The sequence below is a fragment of the Salvelinus fontinalis genome, chromosome 9 (assembly GCF_029448725.1).
Source record: "Salvelinus fontinalis isolate EN_2023a chromosome 9, ASM2944872v1, whole genome shotgun sequence".
Classification (NCBI taxonomy): domain Eukaryota; kingdom Metazoa; phylum Chordata; class Actinopteri; order Salmoniformes; family Salmonidae; genus Salvelinus; species Salvelinus fontinalis.
In genome coordinates, this window is record NC_074673.1 from 25,695,833 (window position 1) to 25,716,321 (window position 20,489).

Sequence of the window (20,489 nt, forward strand, 5' to 3'; positions counted from 1 at the left end):
TCTCTATAGAGCTGCTTCCTATGCTGTCTGACAAAAATCACTATTTTGGTAGTTCTTCAAAGTAAATAAGGCATACTTTTATGACTGCTGAATACCAACTATCAATCACTTAGATCATGTAAATTCAGGTAGAGATACCTCGAAGCAACTGCTCGCTATCCCTCTCGATCACACATTCTTCTGTCTCTTCTCTCCATGTCTGCCCCACATAGATCAGACAAGTAGGTGCGCAATGGATTATGGTCATTGTAGTTCATTACCAAGTTTTCTGCACTAAACTATGTAGAATATTGGCCTGTTGGAAACTACAACTCCCTACTACACTGCACAGTTCAGGCTTGATCTGATTTATCTCTAGAGAACCTGCACATTGAGTTCACAGAAAAATACAGAATTAAATGGAATTCAAATAATTAAACTGACGGCGGTCAATTAGTTAAAAAAAAAACTGAACCCCCCCCCCCCCCCCCCCAGAAATGTAGGTTAATCGCTCAGCACTTGAGCCAAGGTCTTTTAATATTCTAATGTCTTATTCATTCAGTCCCTCGTTGTTCAGTTAAATATGTCAACCAAAGGTCTGTATTGCAGTCCAGAGAGGAGACGGATGGGAAATGGCAGAAAGAGATGGAGGGGGGGGGGTCTAAGCAGACACGCTTCATCCAAAATTGCACCCTATTCCCTGTTTAGTGCAGTTTTTGAACAGGGCCCATAACTAGGGTGCCAATAATGATGAAGCCATAGAAAAACTCCCTCCTAATCTTCTCCTTCCAAAGCCTTATGGGTTCAGTAATGCAGGAAATATCGCTGAATTACGCAGACAGACACCGCAGGATTGGGAAAGGAAGTTCAAGCATCCCTTAATTAAAAACATTGAATATGAAGGTTATTTTAGTTCAATCGAGAGCTTGTTAAAAAGGACCATCTTAAGTATTTAGTATTTAATAAGATCCCTATTAGCTTCTGCCAAATGTACAATATGTACACTCCTGCAAAAATTCAATATAACAATGCGTGGGTGTGCGTAGAGTGTGTGTCTTGTGTGTGTTTTGTTTTTACTATCCTTGTGGGGACCAGAAGTCCTCACAATGATAGTCAAACAAGGCCAATTCAGACAGGTGGGGACTTTTTGCAGGTCCCCAAAAGGAAAAGGGCTATTTTAGGCTTAGGGGTTAAGTTTACAATTAGGGAGGAGAAATATGGTTAGGGTTTAGTTAGGGTTAGGTTAAAAGGGAAAATTGGATTTTGAATGGGAAGCAATTGTTTGGTCCCCACAAGGATAGTAAAACAAATGTGTGTCTCTTCACAGTACGTGTTGTGCCGTGTGGTGTTGTTCTATATTTTGTCATCAGATTTTACTGAGAGCTGATGTGGAAGAGTTCCATGTGGTCAAGGCTCTATGTGGTACTGTTCATTTCCCAGCATCCGTTCTGGACTTAGGGACTGTGAAGAGGCCCCTGGTGGCATGTCTTGTGGGTTATGTATGGGTGTCTGAGCTGTGTGTTAGCTGTTTGAACACACAGATCGGTGCTTTCACATCAATACTTCTCACAAAAGACAGAGATGCATTCAATCTCTCCTCTACTTTAAGCGAAGAGAGATTGATATGCATTTTCTTGATATAAGCCATCCGTGTACATTTAAGGCCCAGCCCTTTTGCTCTGTTCTGGGCCAACTGTAATTTACCTATGTCCTCCTTTGCAACATTTGACCATATAAGTGGACAGTAGTCCAGGTGTGATAAAACTAGGGCCTGTAGGACTTGTTTGGTTAATTGTGATGTCAAGAAAGCAGAGACGCATTTTATCACAGCCAGATCTCTCCCCAACTTAGCAACCATTGGGTCAATATGTTTTGACAATGTCAGTTTACAATCTAGGGTTCCACCAAGCAGTTTAGTCTCCTCAAGTTGCTCAATTGATACATGATACATTACAAGATTTAGATAAGGTTTAGGGCTTTTGATATATTAAGGACTAGCTTATTATTAGCCACCCATTCTAAAACTGACTACAGCTCTGTGTTAAGGGTTGCAGTGATTTCACTTAACGTGGTAGCTGATGTGTATAATGCTGAGTCATCAGCATACATAGACACACAGGCTTTAAGGCTAGTGGTAGGTCATTAGTAAAAATAGAAAAGGACCAAGACATCTGCCTTGAAGTATACCACACTCTACTTGGTTTAAATTAGAGAGGTTTCAATTAAAGAAAACCCTCTGTGTTCTGTGAGATAGGTAGCTCTCAATCCACGACTTGGCAGACGATAAAGCCATCACATGCCTTTTTCAGCAGCTGATTATGATTGATAATGCAAATAGCTACACTGAAGTCTAACAAAACAGCTCCCAAAATCGTATAAATATGCTGAAAGTCTGTTGTTAATTTGTTTACTGTGAAATAGCATTGCATCTGTTCAAACAGAAATTCTCCCAAAAATGTACTATGGGTCGGTAGTAAGCTGATTGGTCAGCTGTTTGAACCAGTAAATGATGCTTTGCTATTCTTGAGTAGCTGAATGACGTTTGCTTCCCTCCAGGCCTGAGGACGCATACTTTCCTGTAGGCTCAGATTGAAGAGAATAGGAGTGGCAATACAGTAGGTGCTAGGAGAGGGAAAGCCAGTGGAATTTCTAATCAGTGTTCACGACCAGGCAAAGGTTGTAGAATGAGAGTAAAGGCCATCTGTTTTATTTATAAATGGTTAGACAATCACAACTTCATATCCACTTGGACACCCCTTCTATGATGTAAAGAATGTGATAAACAATTGTGAAAGGGCATTTAAACATGTCCTTATTAATTCACAGAGGTTCCTGACTGTATGACAGTGTGTATGTGTGTGTTTAAACATTATTAGAAGCATGTTTACCAGTCTCCCTTGTGCAAGAAGAGGAGCTAATCACTAGTTGACTAGCTTCCCTAAACCTTTGGGCCTGCCTTGCACTGAGGGATAGTGAAGATACTAGCAGTACATACTGGACCAGTAACATAAAACTAAACCAAGATGGGCCATTCCCCCTGCAGCCTTACCTCTGAGGTGGTGTGGTCAGCCTGCAGCTGCTCGTATTGGCTCTTGAGGCGTACCGACTCCTCCTCCCTCTCGCGTGTCATGTTGTCCATCAATGTCTGCACCTGGATCAGCTCCTTCTGCATTACCTCCATGTCCTCAACTCCTGGCCGCTGCAGCTAGGGGGCAGCAGAGAGATCAGAGGTTAGGGCAGAGGGGCAGACATTTGGGGCATCAGAGGGGTTAGGAATTACTGGACCACTTTAGGGTTAGGATGTAGGTTTGGGGTGAAAATAGAAAAAGGAAAGTGTGGAATTTAAGTGTTGCTGGCAGTATAGAGTTCATAACGTCATAAGCGCCATTTTCTTAAATAATAATTTGTTCTTAACTGACTGTCCTTGTTAAATAAAGGTTACATTCTGCCCACTCCTCTGACATAGAAATTAATGACATAAATTAAAACGATATGACTTATCTAGGTAGAGATGGTAACCCCAGCAATCCCGGTCCTGAATAGTTCCTTCCTCAAGACTAGTTCCACTTCCTTCATCATAAAATACATGGCTATATACCTTACTTTAAGACAACTCCAGTCCTCTTCCAAAGAAATATAATTATCCATGTATCCATGAAAGTAAAGAAATGACCCTATCAGGGGTGAACATCTATGAAGGCTCCAGGATATCCGAACAGACAACAACAAATTGGCTTAATTTCTGTGCATTTCAGTTTGTTAGCTTTATCCGTGACTGTTCTCTTTGTTGACAAATGGTTCTCGGAAACTCAGCCCAACATCCTATATGTTTACTAACAGGAGTGTGAACATCGAAAAGAAAAAACTTTTACACGATATTGGGATCAGAATTCTTTGATTTATTTTTTATTACGGTGCAGTTATCACAAAACCTTTTCCATGTTATAGCCTAACTAATCAATAGGCTTTAAAGGCCTGGGCAAAGTTATGTCATTTAAATGTAAACAGCATAGTGGGTCAATTTCTAAGAGCAACAACTAAGAGTGTTGAAGGCTCTGTTGAGTGCATGAGGCTCTGTTGCCCTGGCTACCATGCTGTGAACAGCGTGAAACGAGCCCATGCAAACACGCAGATACAGAGTGTGACTGTGTGAGAGCAAAGTGTTGCATCTCGCTCATTTCAATTTCCTAGCCTATTCATTGAAGTTGCGAGACATTGCAAGCCAAGAAATTGCGAGAAATAGCATTCCATTGCGAGATACCACTTTTGATTGCCGATAGACAGGCCTAGTGCAAGGTTGACTCCGTCTGCCTGGTGGCCGACCTGCCTATACTGTGCCCCTCTCCTCTTTCTCTGTCCCTTGCTAGCTTGCTATGAAAGATGCGGCAATCAAAAGGATGTTCTCGGATGTACGGCAACTAATCAGTCTCCTCCATTCCAAAGATACTGAATCTTAGGAGCCGATTCCTAGCGGAATCTAATCTTGACACTCGGAAATGGGAGTTGACCTGCAAGAAGTCGAGGAATCTATTCGTTGGGAGTCGACTCTTGATCCCTACGTCATTGTCCTTAACAGTTGGAAAAACGTCAGAGAAAGGCAAGCGACAGCAGCGAAGTCCTGTACGGCAATACTTTGAGAAATGAGAAGGAAATGAATGCTTTGCCGGGTGGAATTGAGTTACAGTAATGGTAGTACAGGTGAAATGCTAAACCATCTGAAAGGGACGCCCTGTGATACCCAAACCGTTGCTGGCAGCAGTGCAGCTCCATTGTGAATTCACGTGGAATTGTATGAATTTTTCTTTATCGTTTTAATGGAAAACCGATACATTTCATTTGAAACATTAAGAGAAATGTTAATTTTGTCACATCCCTATTTACTAACAGGTAATGAGTAAGAGGTGAAAATAAAACCATGGAAAAGGTTATCTGGGAGTAAAATATAGGCTACATGCAAATTATTATCAGTGCTCATCAATGAATGTTTACTTATTCTCAAATATTGTACAACAGTGTGTTAATATATTAGTGCACTGTGACATGTCCATAGCTGTACAGTATGTATAGAAAGTGTCCTACATGTATGTGTGCCTGAGTGTGTGTATGTGTATATACATGACTGTGTGTGTATGCTTTTAGGTATGCATATCTGTGTGTATGCAGTCTCTGTTAGTTACCAGTTCTGTGTGTAGCCGGTCCTTGTCCTGCCTCTCTCTCTGCAGCTCCTGGATCAGGTTGGCCAGCCTCTGGTCTGCAGCCTCCCTCAGGCTCTTTTCCTCATCATAACGAGACTTGATGTCTGTCAGGGTCACCAACATACCCATGTTAAATTGAATATCCCTTCACAGAACAAAGTATCAAATCTATCCATTTATCTTCCATCCTAACCCTAACCTCTGAGCTAGTCACTGTACTATACCTGCCTATGGAACATTACACAATGTATAGTGAAAGGAAAATGGTTGTTAAATCAAAGCAGCTTTAGATGAGCTAAATGAACTACAGTGAGCTCCAAAAGTACTGGGACAGTGACATGGTTTGGTATTTTGTCTCTATACTGCACTGTCAGCTTTAAATTTTAGGGCGTTTTCATCCATATCATTTCGAAATTACAGTACTTTTTGTGCATAGTCCCCCCATTTTAGGGCACCAAAAGTATTGGGACAAATTCACTTATATGTGTATTAATGATTACATCAAGCTTGTGACTCTACAAACATGTTGAACGCATTTTCTGTTTGTTTTGGTTGTGTTTCAGATTATTTTGTGCCCAATAGAAATTAAATGGTAAATAATGTATTGTGTCATTTGATAATGATGAGTGAGAAAGTTAGACGCACAAATATCATACCCCCAAGACTTGCTAACCTCTCACCATTACATTTACAGGGAGGTTAGCATTTTTATCTGTACTCATGGTAGCATCCACATTAATGTAGATGCATATAAAATATATTCTATTCTTATTTACATTATAAGTGACAAAATGACATTATTTACCATGAATTTCAATAGGGCACAAAATAATCTGAAACACAACCAAAACAAATAGCCAATGTATCCAACAACTTTGTAATCACAAGTTTGATGTAATCATTGCATAATAGGAAAATGGGACCAAATACTAAACTTTTGACTACGTTAATACACAAGTGAACTGGTCCCAATAACTTTGGTCCCCTAAAATGGGGGGACTACAGTATGTACAAAAAGTGGTGTACTTCTAAACGGTTCACCCGATATGGATGAAAATACCCTCAAATCAAAGGTGACAGTCTGCACTTTAACCTCATAGTCATTGTATCATTTCAAATTCAAAGTGCTGGAGAACAGCGCCAAAACAACAAAGAAATGAGTCACTGTCCCAATACTTTTGGAGCTCAATGTATATCTCATAATCCACTGAACACAACACAATATATTCACAATATGACCCAGATACGAAGAGTGGAGAATAATATCCAATATGGTTTCTAACAGAGCAGCCAGCAGCAAACTTAGTGCTCCCAGTCACACAGACTCTGGATTTAAAGATAGCTGCCAGGCCGCCACACACTAACCCACTATCTCTGTGGCCAGCTGGGCAGCCTTCTGCTCAAACAGGTCTTTCATCTGCTTGATGTTAAACTTCTCCATCTCCGCCTGGTTCAGCTTAACCGCCAGGGCTGCACAGAGAAACGGAAAGGAATGAGCAACACTAAGAAAAGAATTCAAGAACTGGGTCGTGATCATTTGAGAATACAATAACAAAACATTATGCAAGGGAAGATGAAAACAAACATTTCTTATTGGACGATTACATATAAACTCAGCAAAAAAATAAACATCCTCTCACTGTCAACTGCATTTATTTTCAGAAAACTTAAAATAATGTGTTAAATATTTGTATGAACATAACAAGATTCAACAACTAAGACAAACTGAACAAGTTCCACAGACATGTGACTAACAGAAATGGAATAATGTGTCCCTGAACAAAGGGGGGGGGGGGGGGGGGGCAAAATCAAAAGTAACAATCAGTATCTGGTGTGGCCACCATCTGCATTAAGTACTGCAGTGCATCTCCTCATGGACTGCACCAGATTTGCCAGTTCTTGCTGTGAGATGTTACCCCACTCTTCCACCAAGGCACCTGCAAGTTCCCGGACATTTCTGGGGGGAAATGGCCCTAGCACCCAACAGGTCAGAGACGTGCTCAATGGGATTGAGATCCGGGCTCTTCGCTGGCCACGGCAAAACAGACATTCCTGTCTTGCAGGAAATCACGCACAGAACGAGCAGAATGGCTGATGGCATTGTCATGCTGGAGGGTCATGTCAAGATGAGCCTGCAGGAAGGGTACCACATGAGGGAGAAGGATGTCTTCCCTGTAATGCACAGCATTGAGATTTCCTGCAATGACAACAAGCTCAGTCCGATGATGCTGTGACACATCGCCCCAGACCATGACGGACCCTCCACCTCCAAATCGATCCTGCTCCTTCGACGATAGAGGTGAATCCGACCATCACCCCTGGTGAGACAAAACCCCGACTCATCAGTGAAGAGCACGTTTTGCCAGTCCTGTCTGGTCCAGAGACGGAGGGTTTGCGCCCATAGGCGACGTTGTTGCCGGTGATGTCTGGTGAGGACCTGCCTTACAACAGGCCTACAAGCTCTCAGTCCAGCCTCAGTCAATTGCGGACAGTCTGAGCACTGATGGAGGGATTGTGCGTTCCTGGTGTAACTCGGGCAGGTGTTGTTGCCATCCTGTACCTGTCCCGCAGGTGTGATGTTCAGATGTACCGATCCTATGCAGGTGTTGTTACACGTGGTCTGCCACTGTGAGGACGATCAGCTGTCCGTGTTGCGCTGTCTTAGGCGTCTCTCAGTACAGTACAGACATTGCAATGTATTGCCCTGGCCACATCTGCAGTCCTCATGCCTCCTTGCAGCATGCCTAAGGCACGTTCACGCAGATGAGCAGGGACCCTGGGCATCTTTCTTTTGGTGTTTTTCAGAGTCAGTAGAAAGGCCTCTTTAGTGTCCTGAGTCTTCATAACTGTGACCTCAATTGCCTACCGTCTGTAAGATGTTAGTGTCTTAACGACCGTTTCACAGGTGCATGTTCATTACTTGTTTATGGTTCATTGAACAAGCATGGGAAACAGTGTTGCACCCTTTACAATGAAGATCTGTGAAGTTATTTGGATTTTTACTAATTATCTTTGAAATACAGGGTCCTGAAAAAGGGACGTTTCTTTTTTTGCTGAGTTTAGTAGTTCTCTGTTTCGGGATGGTTTTCTTCTTCTGTTTGTGGCTTAATGAACATGATCTTAAATCACTCACCAGAATCCTCTGAGCCTGCCTGGCCGTCATTATGTTGACCCTGAAACGAGAGGAACACTGATATGTCCATACCAGCTAAGCAGTGTATCACACATAAGAACTGCTTAATTGTCCAAATTGATTGTGGAGAACCCTTATTTCATGTCAACTCCCTCAGGTACTCTGGTAAGATGAGAGAAGCCATGAAAAATGAATATTCAAATGTTTAATTTCTACGGGAGTGGCTGTAATGAGATATCATTTGATAGTAGACATCTTAGAGGAATTACTTGCTTCAGGTGTCCTTGCACTTTGTCCAGCTCCTTCTTCAGCTCGCCAGAGAACCATCGCTCCTCCTGACAGATACACACGCGTGCGCACATACGTTAAGCAGTGAAGAGCAATGAACCTAAAATTCTCTATAGGCCTAATCTCTCCCCAAAAATGTATGATGGTACCTTGAGCGATGTCTGCAGTTCTTGCAACTCTTGCCGGAGAAGAATAAAGTCTTCCCTGGAGGAGGAAAGGAGAAGGACATTTACCTGAAATGTTTATTATTGTTCTGAATGTATACTGGACATTTTGTAATTACAGTACAAGATCGAAAAGAAGAAAATAACACAATAATGACGATTATGATAAGAGCTACAGTTGAAGTCGGAAGTTTACATACACTTAAGTTGGAGTCATTAAAACTCGTTTTTCATCCACTCCACAAATTTCTTGTTAACAAACTATAGTTTTGGCAAGTCGGTTAGGACATCTACTTTGTGCATGACACAAGTAACTGTTCCAACAATTGTTTACAGACAGATTATTTCACTGTATCACAATTCCAGTGGGTCAGAAGTTTACATACACTAACTTGACTGTGCCTTGAAACAGCTTGAAAAATTTCAGAAAATTATGTCATGGCTTTAGAAGCTTCTGATAGGCTAATTGACATCATGATAAAATAATGTATATGTTGAAAGATAATGATAAAATAATTCCACTCTGAAACCTTATAACTGTATGAAATTGATTAGAATTAGATTAGAAATTATAATCTGATGATGTGTTTAGTTTTAGTCAGAATTAGGTTAAACAATGTATCTGTATAGTGGAAAAAACACAGACTGTCTGAGCAAGGCGTAGTTAGGATTTGAACTTGGATGTGGGTGCCTAGGAAAATACCCGAAGAACAATTAAAACTGTGTTTGGACCGACCTGGCTAGGCCTCTAAGGAACTTATGATAGCATAGGGAGCACTTCTCAAGGTTTCTCTAATCTCAGGGGAACGGAACTGCCGGCTTAGTAGTGATAAACAGTGGATACAACTCACCTACTGTTCGTGTGTATGTATGTGCGTAGGATATCTACTGTCTGTGTGGAAGTATGTGCGCCACTATAAAATGGATGTCTTTGTATAATGGACTTTAGAACGTTCTCTGAATAAACTGTACTATCTTCTTGCATAAGCTGCAGAGTCTTTGACTAATTAGTATTAAAACCATGGTCTTATAGATCTTATGGATTGGTCATAGCTACTGATTGTCAGTTATTAAATTCTCGTGACACATCATTTGAGTCAATTGCAGGTGTACCTGTGGATGTGTTTCAAGACCTACCTTCAAACTCAGTGCCTCTTTGCTTGACATCATGGGAAAATCAAAAGAAAGCAGCCAAGACCTCAGAAAAAAATGTGGCCCTCCACAACTCTGGTTCATCCTTGGGAGCAATTTCCAAATGCCTGAAGGTACCACATTCATCTGTACAAACAATAGTACGCAAGTATAAACAACATGGGTCCACGCAGCCAGCACACCGCTCAGGAAGGAGACGCATTCTGTCTCCTAGAGATGAATGTACCTTGGTGCGAAAAGTGAAAATCAATCCCAGAACAACAGCGAAGGACCTTGGTGAAGATGCTGGAGGAAACAGGTACAAAAGTATCTATATCCACAGTAAAAAGAGTCCTACATCGACATAACCTGAAAGGCCACTCAGCAAGGAAGAAGCCATTGCTCCGAAACCACCATAAAAAAGCCAGACTACGGTTTGGAACTGCACACGGGGACAAAGATTGTACTTTTTGGAGAAATGTCCTCTGGTCTGACGAAACAAAAATAGAACTGTTTGGCCATAATGACCATTGTTATGTTTGGAGGAAAAAGGGGAACGCTTGCAAGCTGAAGAACACCATCTCAACCGTGAAGCACAAGGATGGCAGCATCATGTTGTGGGGGTGCTTTGCTGCAGGAGGGACTGGTGCACTTCACAAAATAGATGACATCATGAAAAAATAAAATTATGTGGATATATTGAAGCAACATCTCAAGACAGCAGACAGGAAGTTAAAGCTTGGTCGCAAATGGGTCTTCCAAATGGACAATGACCCCAAGCATTCTTCCAAAGTTGTGGCAAAATGGCTTAAGGACAACAAAGTCAAGGTATTGGAGTGGCCATCACAAAGCCCTGACCTCAATCCTATAGAACATTTGTGGGCAGAACTGAAAAAGCATGTGCAAGCAAGGTGGCCTTCAAACCTGACTCAGTTACACCAGCTCTGTCAGGAGGAATGGGCCAAAATTCCCCCAACTTATTGTGGGAAGCTTGTGGAAGGCTACCCGATACATTTGACCCAAGTTAAACAATTTAAAGGCAATGCTACCAAATACTAATTGAGTGTATGTAAACTTCTGACCCACTGGGAATGTGATGAAAGAAATAGAAGCTGAAATAAATCATTCTCTCTACTATTATTCTGACATTTCACATTCTTAAAATAAAGTGGTGATCCTAACTCACCTAAAACAGTGAATTTTTAATTGGATTAAAATGTCAGTAATTGTGAAAACTGAGCTTAAATGTATTTGGCTAAGGTGCATGTAAACTTCTGACTTCAACTGTAAATATATAGATGAGCGATGGCCGAACGGCATAGGCAAGATGCAGTAGATGGTATAGAATACAGTATATACAGTGGGGCAAAAAAGTATTTAGTCAGCCACCAATTGTGCAAGTTCTCCCACTTAAAAAGATGAGAGGCCTGTAATTTTCATCATAGGTACACTTCAACTATGACAGACAAAATGAGGGAAAAAAATCCAGAAAATCACATTGTAGGATTTTTAATGAATTTATTTGCAAATTATGGTGTAAAATAAGTATTTGGACACCTACAAACAAGCAAGATTTCTGGCTCTCACAGACCTGTAACTTCTTCTTTAAGAGGCTCCTCTGTCCTCCACTCGTTACCTGTATTAATGGCACCTGTTTGAACTTGTTATCAGTATAAAAGACACAACCTCAAACAGTCACACTCCAAACTCCACTATGGCCAAGACCAAAGAGCTATCAAAGGACACCAGAAACAAAATTGTAGACCTGCACCAGGCTGGGAAGACTGAATCTGCAATGGGTAAGCAGCTTGGTTTGAAGAAATCAACTGTGGGAGCAATTATTACGAAATGGAAGACATACAAGACCACCGATAATCTCCCTCGATCTGGGGCTCCACGCAAGATCTCACCCCGTGGGGTCAAAATGATCACAAGAACGGTGAGCAAAAATCCCAGAACCACACGGGGGGACCTAGTGAATGACCTGCAGAGAGCTGGGACCAAAGTAACAAAGCCTACCATCAGTAACACACTACGCTGCCAGGGACTCAAATCCTGCAGTGCCAGACATGTCCCCCTGCTTAAGCCAGTACATGTCAAGGCCCATCTGAAGTTTGCTAGAGAGCATTTGGATGATCCAGAAGAAGACTGGGAGAATGTCATATGGTCAGATGAAACCAAAATAGAACTTTTTGGTAAAAACTCAACTCGTTGTGTTTGGAGGACAAAGAATGCTGAGTTGCATCCAAAGTACACCATACCTACTGTGAAGCATGGGGGTGGAAACATCATGCTTTGGGGCTGTTTTCTGCAAAGGGACCAGGACAACTGATCCGTGTAAAGGAAAGAATGAATGGGGCCATGTATCGTGATATTTTGAGTGAAAACCTCCTTCCATCAGCAAGGGCATTGAAGATGAAACGTGGTTGGGTCTTTCAGCATGACAATGATCCCAAACACACCGCCCGGGCAACGAAGGAGTGGCTTCGTAAGAAGCAATTCCTGGAGTGGCCTAGCCAGTCTCCAGATCTCAACCCCATAGAAAATCTTTGGAGGGAGTTGAAAGTCCGTGTTGCCCAGCAACAGCCCCAAAACATCACTGCTCTAGAGGAGATCTGCATAGAGGAATGGGCCAAAATACCAGCAACAGTGTGTGAAAACCTTGTAAAGACTTACAGAAAACGTTTGACCTCTGTCATTGCCAACAAAGGGTATATAACAAAGTATTGAGATAAACTTTTGTTATTGACCAAATACTTATTTTCCACCATAATTTGCAAATAAATTCATAAAAAGTCCTACAATGTGATTTTCTGGATTTTTTTTTCTCATTTTGTCTGTCATAGTTGAAGTGTACCTATGATGAAAATTACAGGCCTCTCTCATCTTTTAAGTGGGAGAACTTGCACAATTGGTGGCTGACTAAATACTTTTTGCCCCACTGTACATATGAGATGAGTAATGTAGGATATGTAAACATTATATAAAGTGGCATTGATTAAAGTGGCAAGTGATACATTTATTACATTCAATTTTTTATTATTAAAGTGGCTAGAGATTTGAGTCATTATGTTGGCAGCAGCCACTCAGTGTTAGTAATGGCTGTTTAACAGTCAGATGGCCTTGAGATAGAAGCTGTTTTTCAGGTCTCTCGGTCCCAGCTTTGATGCACCTGTACTGACCTCACCTTCTGGATTATAGTGGGGTGAACAGGCAGTGGCTCGGGTGGTTGTTGTCCTGGATGATCTTTTTGGCCTTCCTGTGACATCGGGTGCTGTAGGTGTCCTGGAGGGCAGGAAGTTTGCCCCCAGTGATGCATTGTGCAGACCTCACTACCCTCTGGGGAGCCTTACGGCCCGACAGGATGCTCTCGATTGTGCATCTGTAAAAGCTTGTGAGTGTTTTTGGTGACAAGCCAAATTTCTTCAGCCTCCTGAGGTTGAAAAGGTTCTGTTGCGCCTTCTTCACCATGCTGTCTGTGTGGGTGGACCATTTCAGTTTGTCCGTGATGTGTTCGCAGAGGAACTTAAAACTTTCCACCTTCTCCACTACTGTCCCGTCGATGTGGATAGGGGGGTGCTCCCTCTGCTGTTTCCTGAAGTCCACGATCATCTCCTTTGTTTTGTTGACGTTGAGTGGGAGGTTATTTTCCTGACACCACACTCCGAGGGCCCTCACCTCCTCCCTGTAGGCCGTCTCGTCGTTGTTGGTAATCAAGCCTACCACTGTAGTGTCGTCCGCAAACTTGATGATTGAGTTGGAGGCGTGCATGGCCACGTAGTCACGGGTGAACAGGGAGTACAGGAGAGGGCTGAGAACGCACCCTTGTGAGGCCCCAGTGTTGAGGATCAGCGGGGTGGAGATGTTCTTACCTACCCTCACCACCAGGCGGGGTCGAGACCCAGGGTCTCGAGCTTAATGACGAGTTTGGAGGGTACTATGGTGTTAAATGCTGAGCTGTAATCGATGAACAGCATTCTTACATAGGTATTCCTCTTGTTCAGATGGGTTAGGGCAATGTGCAGTGTGGATGCGTTGTCTGTGGACCTATTGGGGCGGTAAGCAAATTGGAGTGGGTTTAGGGTGTCAGGTAAGGTGGAGGTGATATGATCCTTGACTAGTCTCTCAAAGCACATCATGATGACGGAAGTGAGTGCTACGGGGCGATAGTCGTTTAGCTCAGTTACATTAGCTTTCTTGGGAACAGGAACAATGGTGGCCCTCTTGAAGCATGTGGGAACAGCAGACTGGGATAGGGATTGATTGAATATGTCCATAAACACACCAGCCAGCTGGTCTGCGCATGCTCTGAGGACGCGGCTAGGGATGCCGTCTGGGCCGGCAGCCTTGCGAGGCTTAACACGTTTAAAATGTTTTACTCACGTTGGCTGCGGTGAAGGAGAGCCCGCAGGTTTTGGTAGCGGGCCGTGTCAGTGGCACTGTATTGTCCTCAAAGCGAGCAAAAAAGTTATTTAGTCTCTCTGGGAGCAAGACATCCTGGTCCGCGACGGGGCTGGTTTTCTTTTTGTAATCCGTGATTGACTGTAGACCTTGCCACATATGTCTCGTGTCTGAGCCGTTGAATTGTGACTCTACTTTGTCTCTATACTGACGCTTAGCTTGTTTGATTGCCTTGTGGAGGGAATAGATACACTGTTTGTATTCGATCATGTTTCCGGTCGCTTTTAATCATGGCAAGGCGACCGGAAACATGACCGAATACAAACAGTGTAGCTATTCCTTCCACAAGGCAATCAAACAAGCTAAGCGTCAGTATAGAGACAAAGTAGAGTCGCAATTCAACAGCTGCACCTTGTGTTGGGACAATAAAAAGGCCAATCTAAAATGTGCAGTTGTGTCACAAAACCCAATCAAACAGATGTCTCAAGTTGAGGGAGCGTGCAATTGGCATGCTGACTGCAGGAATGTCCACCAAAGCTGTTGCCGGGGAATTTTATGTCTTTTTTTTAATGTTATGCCATTAAAGTTGTATTTATTTTTTCCTTTTTTCCACAAATAAAAACAAATAAAAAATAAAACATTATACAAAATAAAAACATCCAGACATATCCTCCAACATAGCACACATACACAGTCAAATAGTATCTCACAAGGTAGAACTAAATGGGTTCACAAACGTAAGTAATCACCTCCCTGTCTTAGAAACATGACAAATAAAAAGCTTATAGAATTGTCATTTCTAAAAAAATAAATCAAATCATGTAACAAATGAGGAATTTGCACTGATCACTGTTGGTATCGTTACAGCAGCTCCTACTCTGAAACAGTGGATATAATCAATGTTGGAGGTAGAATCTTATGAACAAATGCTTGCTGGGCTACCTACCTTGTTCAGGGGCAGAACGCCAGATTTTTACCTTGTCAGCTCGGGGATTTGATCCGGCAACCTTTCGGTTAGTGGCCCAACGCTCTAACCACTAGGCTACCTGCCGCCCCAGGTAGCTTAGCAAGCATTTGTTCATAAGATTCTACCTCCAACATTGATTATATCCACTGTTTCAGAGTAGGAGCTGCTGTAACGATACCAACAGTGATCAGTGCAAATTCCTCATTTGTTACATGAGGTAACTCTGTTCTATCGCCCAAGATACATATTCTCTGTGAAACTGGAATTGTTAAACCCAACCAATCCTCCAGATATTTCAAAACATCCTTCCAGAAAGGTAGCACTAATGTACATTCCCATATTGCGTGTAAAAATGTCCCTGTGTCTTTTTGGCATTTCCAACACAGAATATTTGGTCTTCTTATGAAACTTTGTTGGGTTCCAATAAAACCTAAGTTACCCCCTGGCTTCCCTTTTTTCCTCCCTGAGCTGGACAAGCTCTTCAACCAGGTGTCATCCTCAATTTCACACTTAAGGTCAATTTGCCATATTGTTCTGAGGTTTTTACAGTCTTTACTCTGCAGATGATAAATATTGAGTAAAAAATTTGCTGCTTTATGTTCGGGTAATTCCAAATACTCAGCTATTGGGTTATTTCCAGGATTTAGTTTTTAGTCGGTTATACAATTCTCTCAATTGTAAATATTTCCAGAAATATCCTGTCTCCCACAAATTTTTGTACCAAATCTGAGTATGACATTAATAGATCTTCATTGTACAGATCACCTATAGTTTGAATTCCTTTCATTAGCCACTGTTTCCAGTACAGAGACTTCTTTCCTAGCTGTAGCCTAGGATTGTGTAACAATGACTAGTATCCTTGTTTTAGATTCTGCATACGTTGTGTACTGTTCTCCACATCTCTTTTGAGTGTAACAAAATTGGGTTGCGAGTTTCAACAGACCTCTCCCCTATAAGACTGTGACAGAGTATCAACAGGGGTGAAAGGATAACTTAGTTCCCATTCTATTGTTATCCAATCCAAGCCAGCATCCCTTTTGCCCAAACGATTCGCCAATTTAGCCATTTCAAATGATAAATTGTACAATTTAACATCTGGTAAAGCGAAGCCTCCTACATCCCTTGTTGAGCACACAATCTTCATATGAATCAATTTTTTCCCCTATCCCACAAAAAGTATTTAGTTAATTTGTCATATTGTTTAAAATACAAGTCGAGAATATTCAAAGGTAACATTGAAGACATATAATTAAAATATTGGGACCACAACCATTTTAATAACATTGATCTTTCCCCATAAAGAAAGTTTAATATTTTCAAATTTTTCTAAATTGGTCTTAATCTTGACTAGTAGTGGCTCAGAATTTAGTCCCATCACTTCCTCCAAATTTGAGCTCAACTTAATACCCAAATATTTCCTCCCATTAGGAACCCATTTGAAATTAAATAGGGTTAGGTTCCAGAGTAACATATGGCATTGCTTCCGACTTACTCCAATACATTTTGTAGCCCGACATACTAGAATATGATTCAATACAATTAAGCAATCAGGATCAGAGACCAGCAGTAAAATATAATCTGCATACATAAGCAGCTTGTGTCATTTGCCTCCATGCACACCCCTAATTTATGGATCTGTTCTTATCATTGTCGCAAAAGGCTCTAAAACTATGGTAAACAGGAGGGGAGAGCGAGCAACCCTGCCTTGTGCCTCTAGAAAGAAAAAAAAAGGAGACATAATTCCATTCGTAAATACTGTTGCTTTAAGATTGGAATAGAGGATTCCTATACATTTACAAAAGTCAGGTCCAAAACCAGGGAGAGAAAAGAGAAGAGCCCACTATACCCTATCAAATACTTTCTCAGCATCTCAAGAGAGCAGTGGTAGGAACTATATTTGAGCGGTTTAACCACATGAGATGTTAGAGCTTCCTCATATTATCAGTTCAGGTCCTGTTCTTAATAAATCCTACTTGGTCACTATGTATAATATTAGGTAGTGCCTTCTCTAAGCATATTGCAAGGGTCTTAGTAATGATCTTACAATCCACATTAAGGAGGCTGATAGCTCTAAAATTCCCAGGTTCGGTAGTATCTCTATTCTTCTTAGGAATCAGTGATATCAAAGCCTCATTAAGGGTGTCTGGAAGGGAGCCATTTTTAAATGCCTCCTGGTAAACCACTGTCAATACAGGTACAAGAATGTCAATATACTTTTTGTAGTATTCTACAGGAATTCCATTCAGACCAGGTGGTTTCCCTGCTTTCATAGATACAGTAAGATGTGTCTATAACCTCCTCTTCTGTTATAGTACGGTCCAGGTCCTCTACCTGGCTATCTGATAATCTAGGTAATTATATACCAGACAAAAAAAGTATCCATATCTATGGGGCTCGCTGAAAAGGAGGATGTATATAAATCTTCATAAAAATGTTGAAACACACTTTGTCACCATCTTACTGCCCTTCTTAATTGCTGGAATTACATTAGAAGTGTTATGCATTTTTAGTTGTCTTGCTAGTAGCCTGCCTATCTTCTCTCTTCCCTTATAAAACCTGGTTCTAAGTCTAAACAGCGCATATTCTGCCTTTTTGTTATACATTTAGTGCAACTGAAAGGTAAATTTGCCGGCAGTTTGAAATGTGCTATTTGTGAAATGTCTTGCCAAATTGCATCACCGCCTGGTATGGCTACTGCTCAGCATCTGACCATAAGGCGCTACAGAGGGTAGTGCATATGGCCCAGTACATCAATGGTGCCAAGCTTCCTGCCATCCAGGACCTATATACTAGGTGGTGTCAGAGGAAAGATTTAAAAAAATTGTCAAAGACTCCAATCACCCAAGTCATAGACTGTTCTCTCTGCTACCGCACAGCAAGTGGTACCGGAGTGCCAAGACTAGGACCAAAAGGCTTCTGAACAGCTTCTACCCCTAAGCCATTAGACCGCTGAACAAAAAATCAAATGGCCACCCGGGTTATTTTACATTGACCCCACACCCCCCAATTGTTTTTTACACTGCTGCAACTCGCTGTTTATTATCTATGCATAGTCACTTTACCCCTACCTACATTAACAAATTACCACGACTAACCTGTACCCCCTCATATTGACTCGGTACCGGTACCCCCTGTATAAAGCCTCGACATTGTTATTTTATTGTGTTATTTTTTTATTAATTATCTTTATTGAACTGCAATGTTGGTTAAGGGCTTGTAAGTAAGTACTCGGCGCATGTGACAAATAGTTTGTTTTGATTTGATGCTTTTGCAGCGGCTAATGCGGATCCTAATAAATACCAAAAATACCAAGAGGCCAGGACAACTAAGTATCCTTATAGTGTGCAGTAAAGCCAGGAAGAAGACAGTGGTCTTACCGGCCAGGGCCCATGTGGGAGGGCTGGTCTCCTGAATCGTGGTACAGTTCATAGTGCTTAAACAGCTCCTCTGCAGAGTTGTGGGACTTCATGCACTGGGGACAGATGAATCCCTGCACACAAACATAGGCTAGACATGATCAGACTACAGAATACAGGATAGGGATCATGGCCCCACAACTAAAACGTTCAGTGGTACAGTAGGCAATATGGTCCATCAGGTGAGTTACACAAGTAAGAGACACGTGATACCTCAGAGGTCTGGTCATTGTTGAGGTCTGCACTGGGCTGGTCTGACTCAGAGTTCTGGGAGCCTCCTTTCCCAGGAGTCTGTGGGAGGGAGAGAAGACAAAGGAGGGAGGTGACATAGTCAAATTAAAACGAGTCACAGCAGTGGACATCCTGTTAAGCCATCCATTCGCTGAAATCTACCCAAACAAGTAGCGTTGGCATGTAATGGGTATTGAAGAACAGTTCCGTGAGACACATTTTTGACACCGCGCCCATAACTGGCTGAGAGACTTCCGTTTTTCAACTGTTAAATGAATTTATGTGGGGCTGCATCACAAGGGAGTGTGTCTGAGTCAGAGAGAGAGAGAGCGACAGAGCTAAGCTTTACCTGCACTTGGACCTTCCACTAGTGTCACCTCAGGACACAGAGGGCTGAAACAGAACGCCGCTTAACAGGAGTGCTACTCCTCACACACAAAGATGAATGAATCACTCTGTTTGATGAGGTTAAACTACTCGTAATAGTCTAGATCTAAGGAGACCAAAAGCACAACTCGAAGCAGTAGGCTAGGCCTACTTTCTTACTGTCTGACTGACTAATTGTCAACATTGAGTGTAGAGAAGTTACTCAGTTCACATGAGGATGATTAGCCAAAAGAACAAAGCAGTGTAATCTTCAACTATGTATGGAATTTTGGGATTTTTTTGTTTGTTTTGTTGTTGATAATATTGAATAAATATGCATTTAGGTTAGCTATGGTGGGTGGGTTTGTGCTATCCCCTGCAGCTCTATAATGCCACTGCAGAGTCTGTGACCGAATTATTGGACATAATATACTCTACAGGAATATCAAAGTTCCAGTGGGATATCTGCTACTCTTAGAGTTACGATCCAATTTGTAAGAATGAATAGAGTGAATGTAAAATTGTTTTCAAAATGGTCACCATCTGCTGGTGATTTGAAGGATATGCAATGACAAGTAAATGGGAGAGCTGTGACTGATTAGGCTACATTGCCTACTATACCAATTTTTCAGTTTAAAATGGGCCATAACTTTAAAAGAAGCAGAGATCCCACTGGAACTTTGATACCCTCGTAGAGTATATTTAGTTCAACAATATATAGAAACATTTGCCAAATCGGAAATAGTATATTTTCAATATTCATGTTTATATGTTCATTTATGAATATTGAAAAATATAAGACAATTGTTATTGAAAACAAAATACTACTCATATTTCAGAGCAAGTGGTAGAGCTTCTTATGACACCAATTTTTTTGTGGCACAGATTAAACATTATGGAGTCTTAACCTGTTGAGGCTGGGGGCGCTGTTGTCACTATTTATGGTAATCGTGTAATTTTTGAAACGGCTTCCTACAAAATTCTTGATCGTACAATATGCATATTATTATTATTATTGGATAGAAAACAGTCTATAGTTTCTATAGGAGTTGAAATTTTGTCTCTAAGTGGAACAGAACCCATTCTACAGCAATTTCCCTGACATGGAGTCAGATTTCAGAAATTTTGGCCACTGTTCTGGAGTCAGTTTTAAAGCCAATGTTATTCCTATGAGTATACGGACACTGCTTATGTCTTCCCCTGGATGCCTTTACGTGA

The 20,489-nt window shown here is 41.6% G+C and overlaps 1 protein-coding gene across 1 annotated transcript in view; it reads right to left on the reverse strand.

Annotated features, from left to right (window-relative positions):
• The window catches only part of LOC129862332 (early endosome antigen 1-like), a 57,005-nt gene that overhangs the window by 23,403 nt on the left and 13,113 nt on the right, over positions 1–20,489 (reverse strand). The window contains exons 2-9 of the mRNA XM_055933854.1: positions 18,888–18,965; positions 18,636–18,748; positions 8,745–8,799; positions 8,577–8,642; positions 8,308–8,347; positions 6,540–6,644; positions 5,157–5,278; positions 3,029–3,184 (exon numbers count right to left, since the gene is read on the reverse strand). Coding sequence (XP_055789829.1) covers positions 3,029–3,184; positions 5,157–5,278; positions 6,540–6,644; positions 8,308–8,347; positions 8,577–8,642; positions 8,745–8,799; positions 18,636–18,748; positions 18,888–18,965 — 735 coding nt within the window. The remainder of the gene's footprint in view (positions 1–3,028; positions 3,185–5,156; positions 5,279–6,539; positions 6,645–8,307; positions 8,348–8,576; positions 8,643–8,744; positions 8,800–18,635; positions 18,749–18,887; positions 18,966–20,489) is intronic.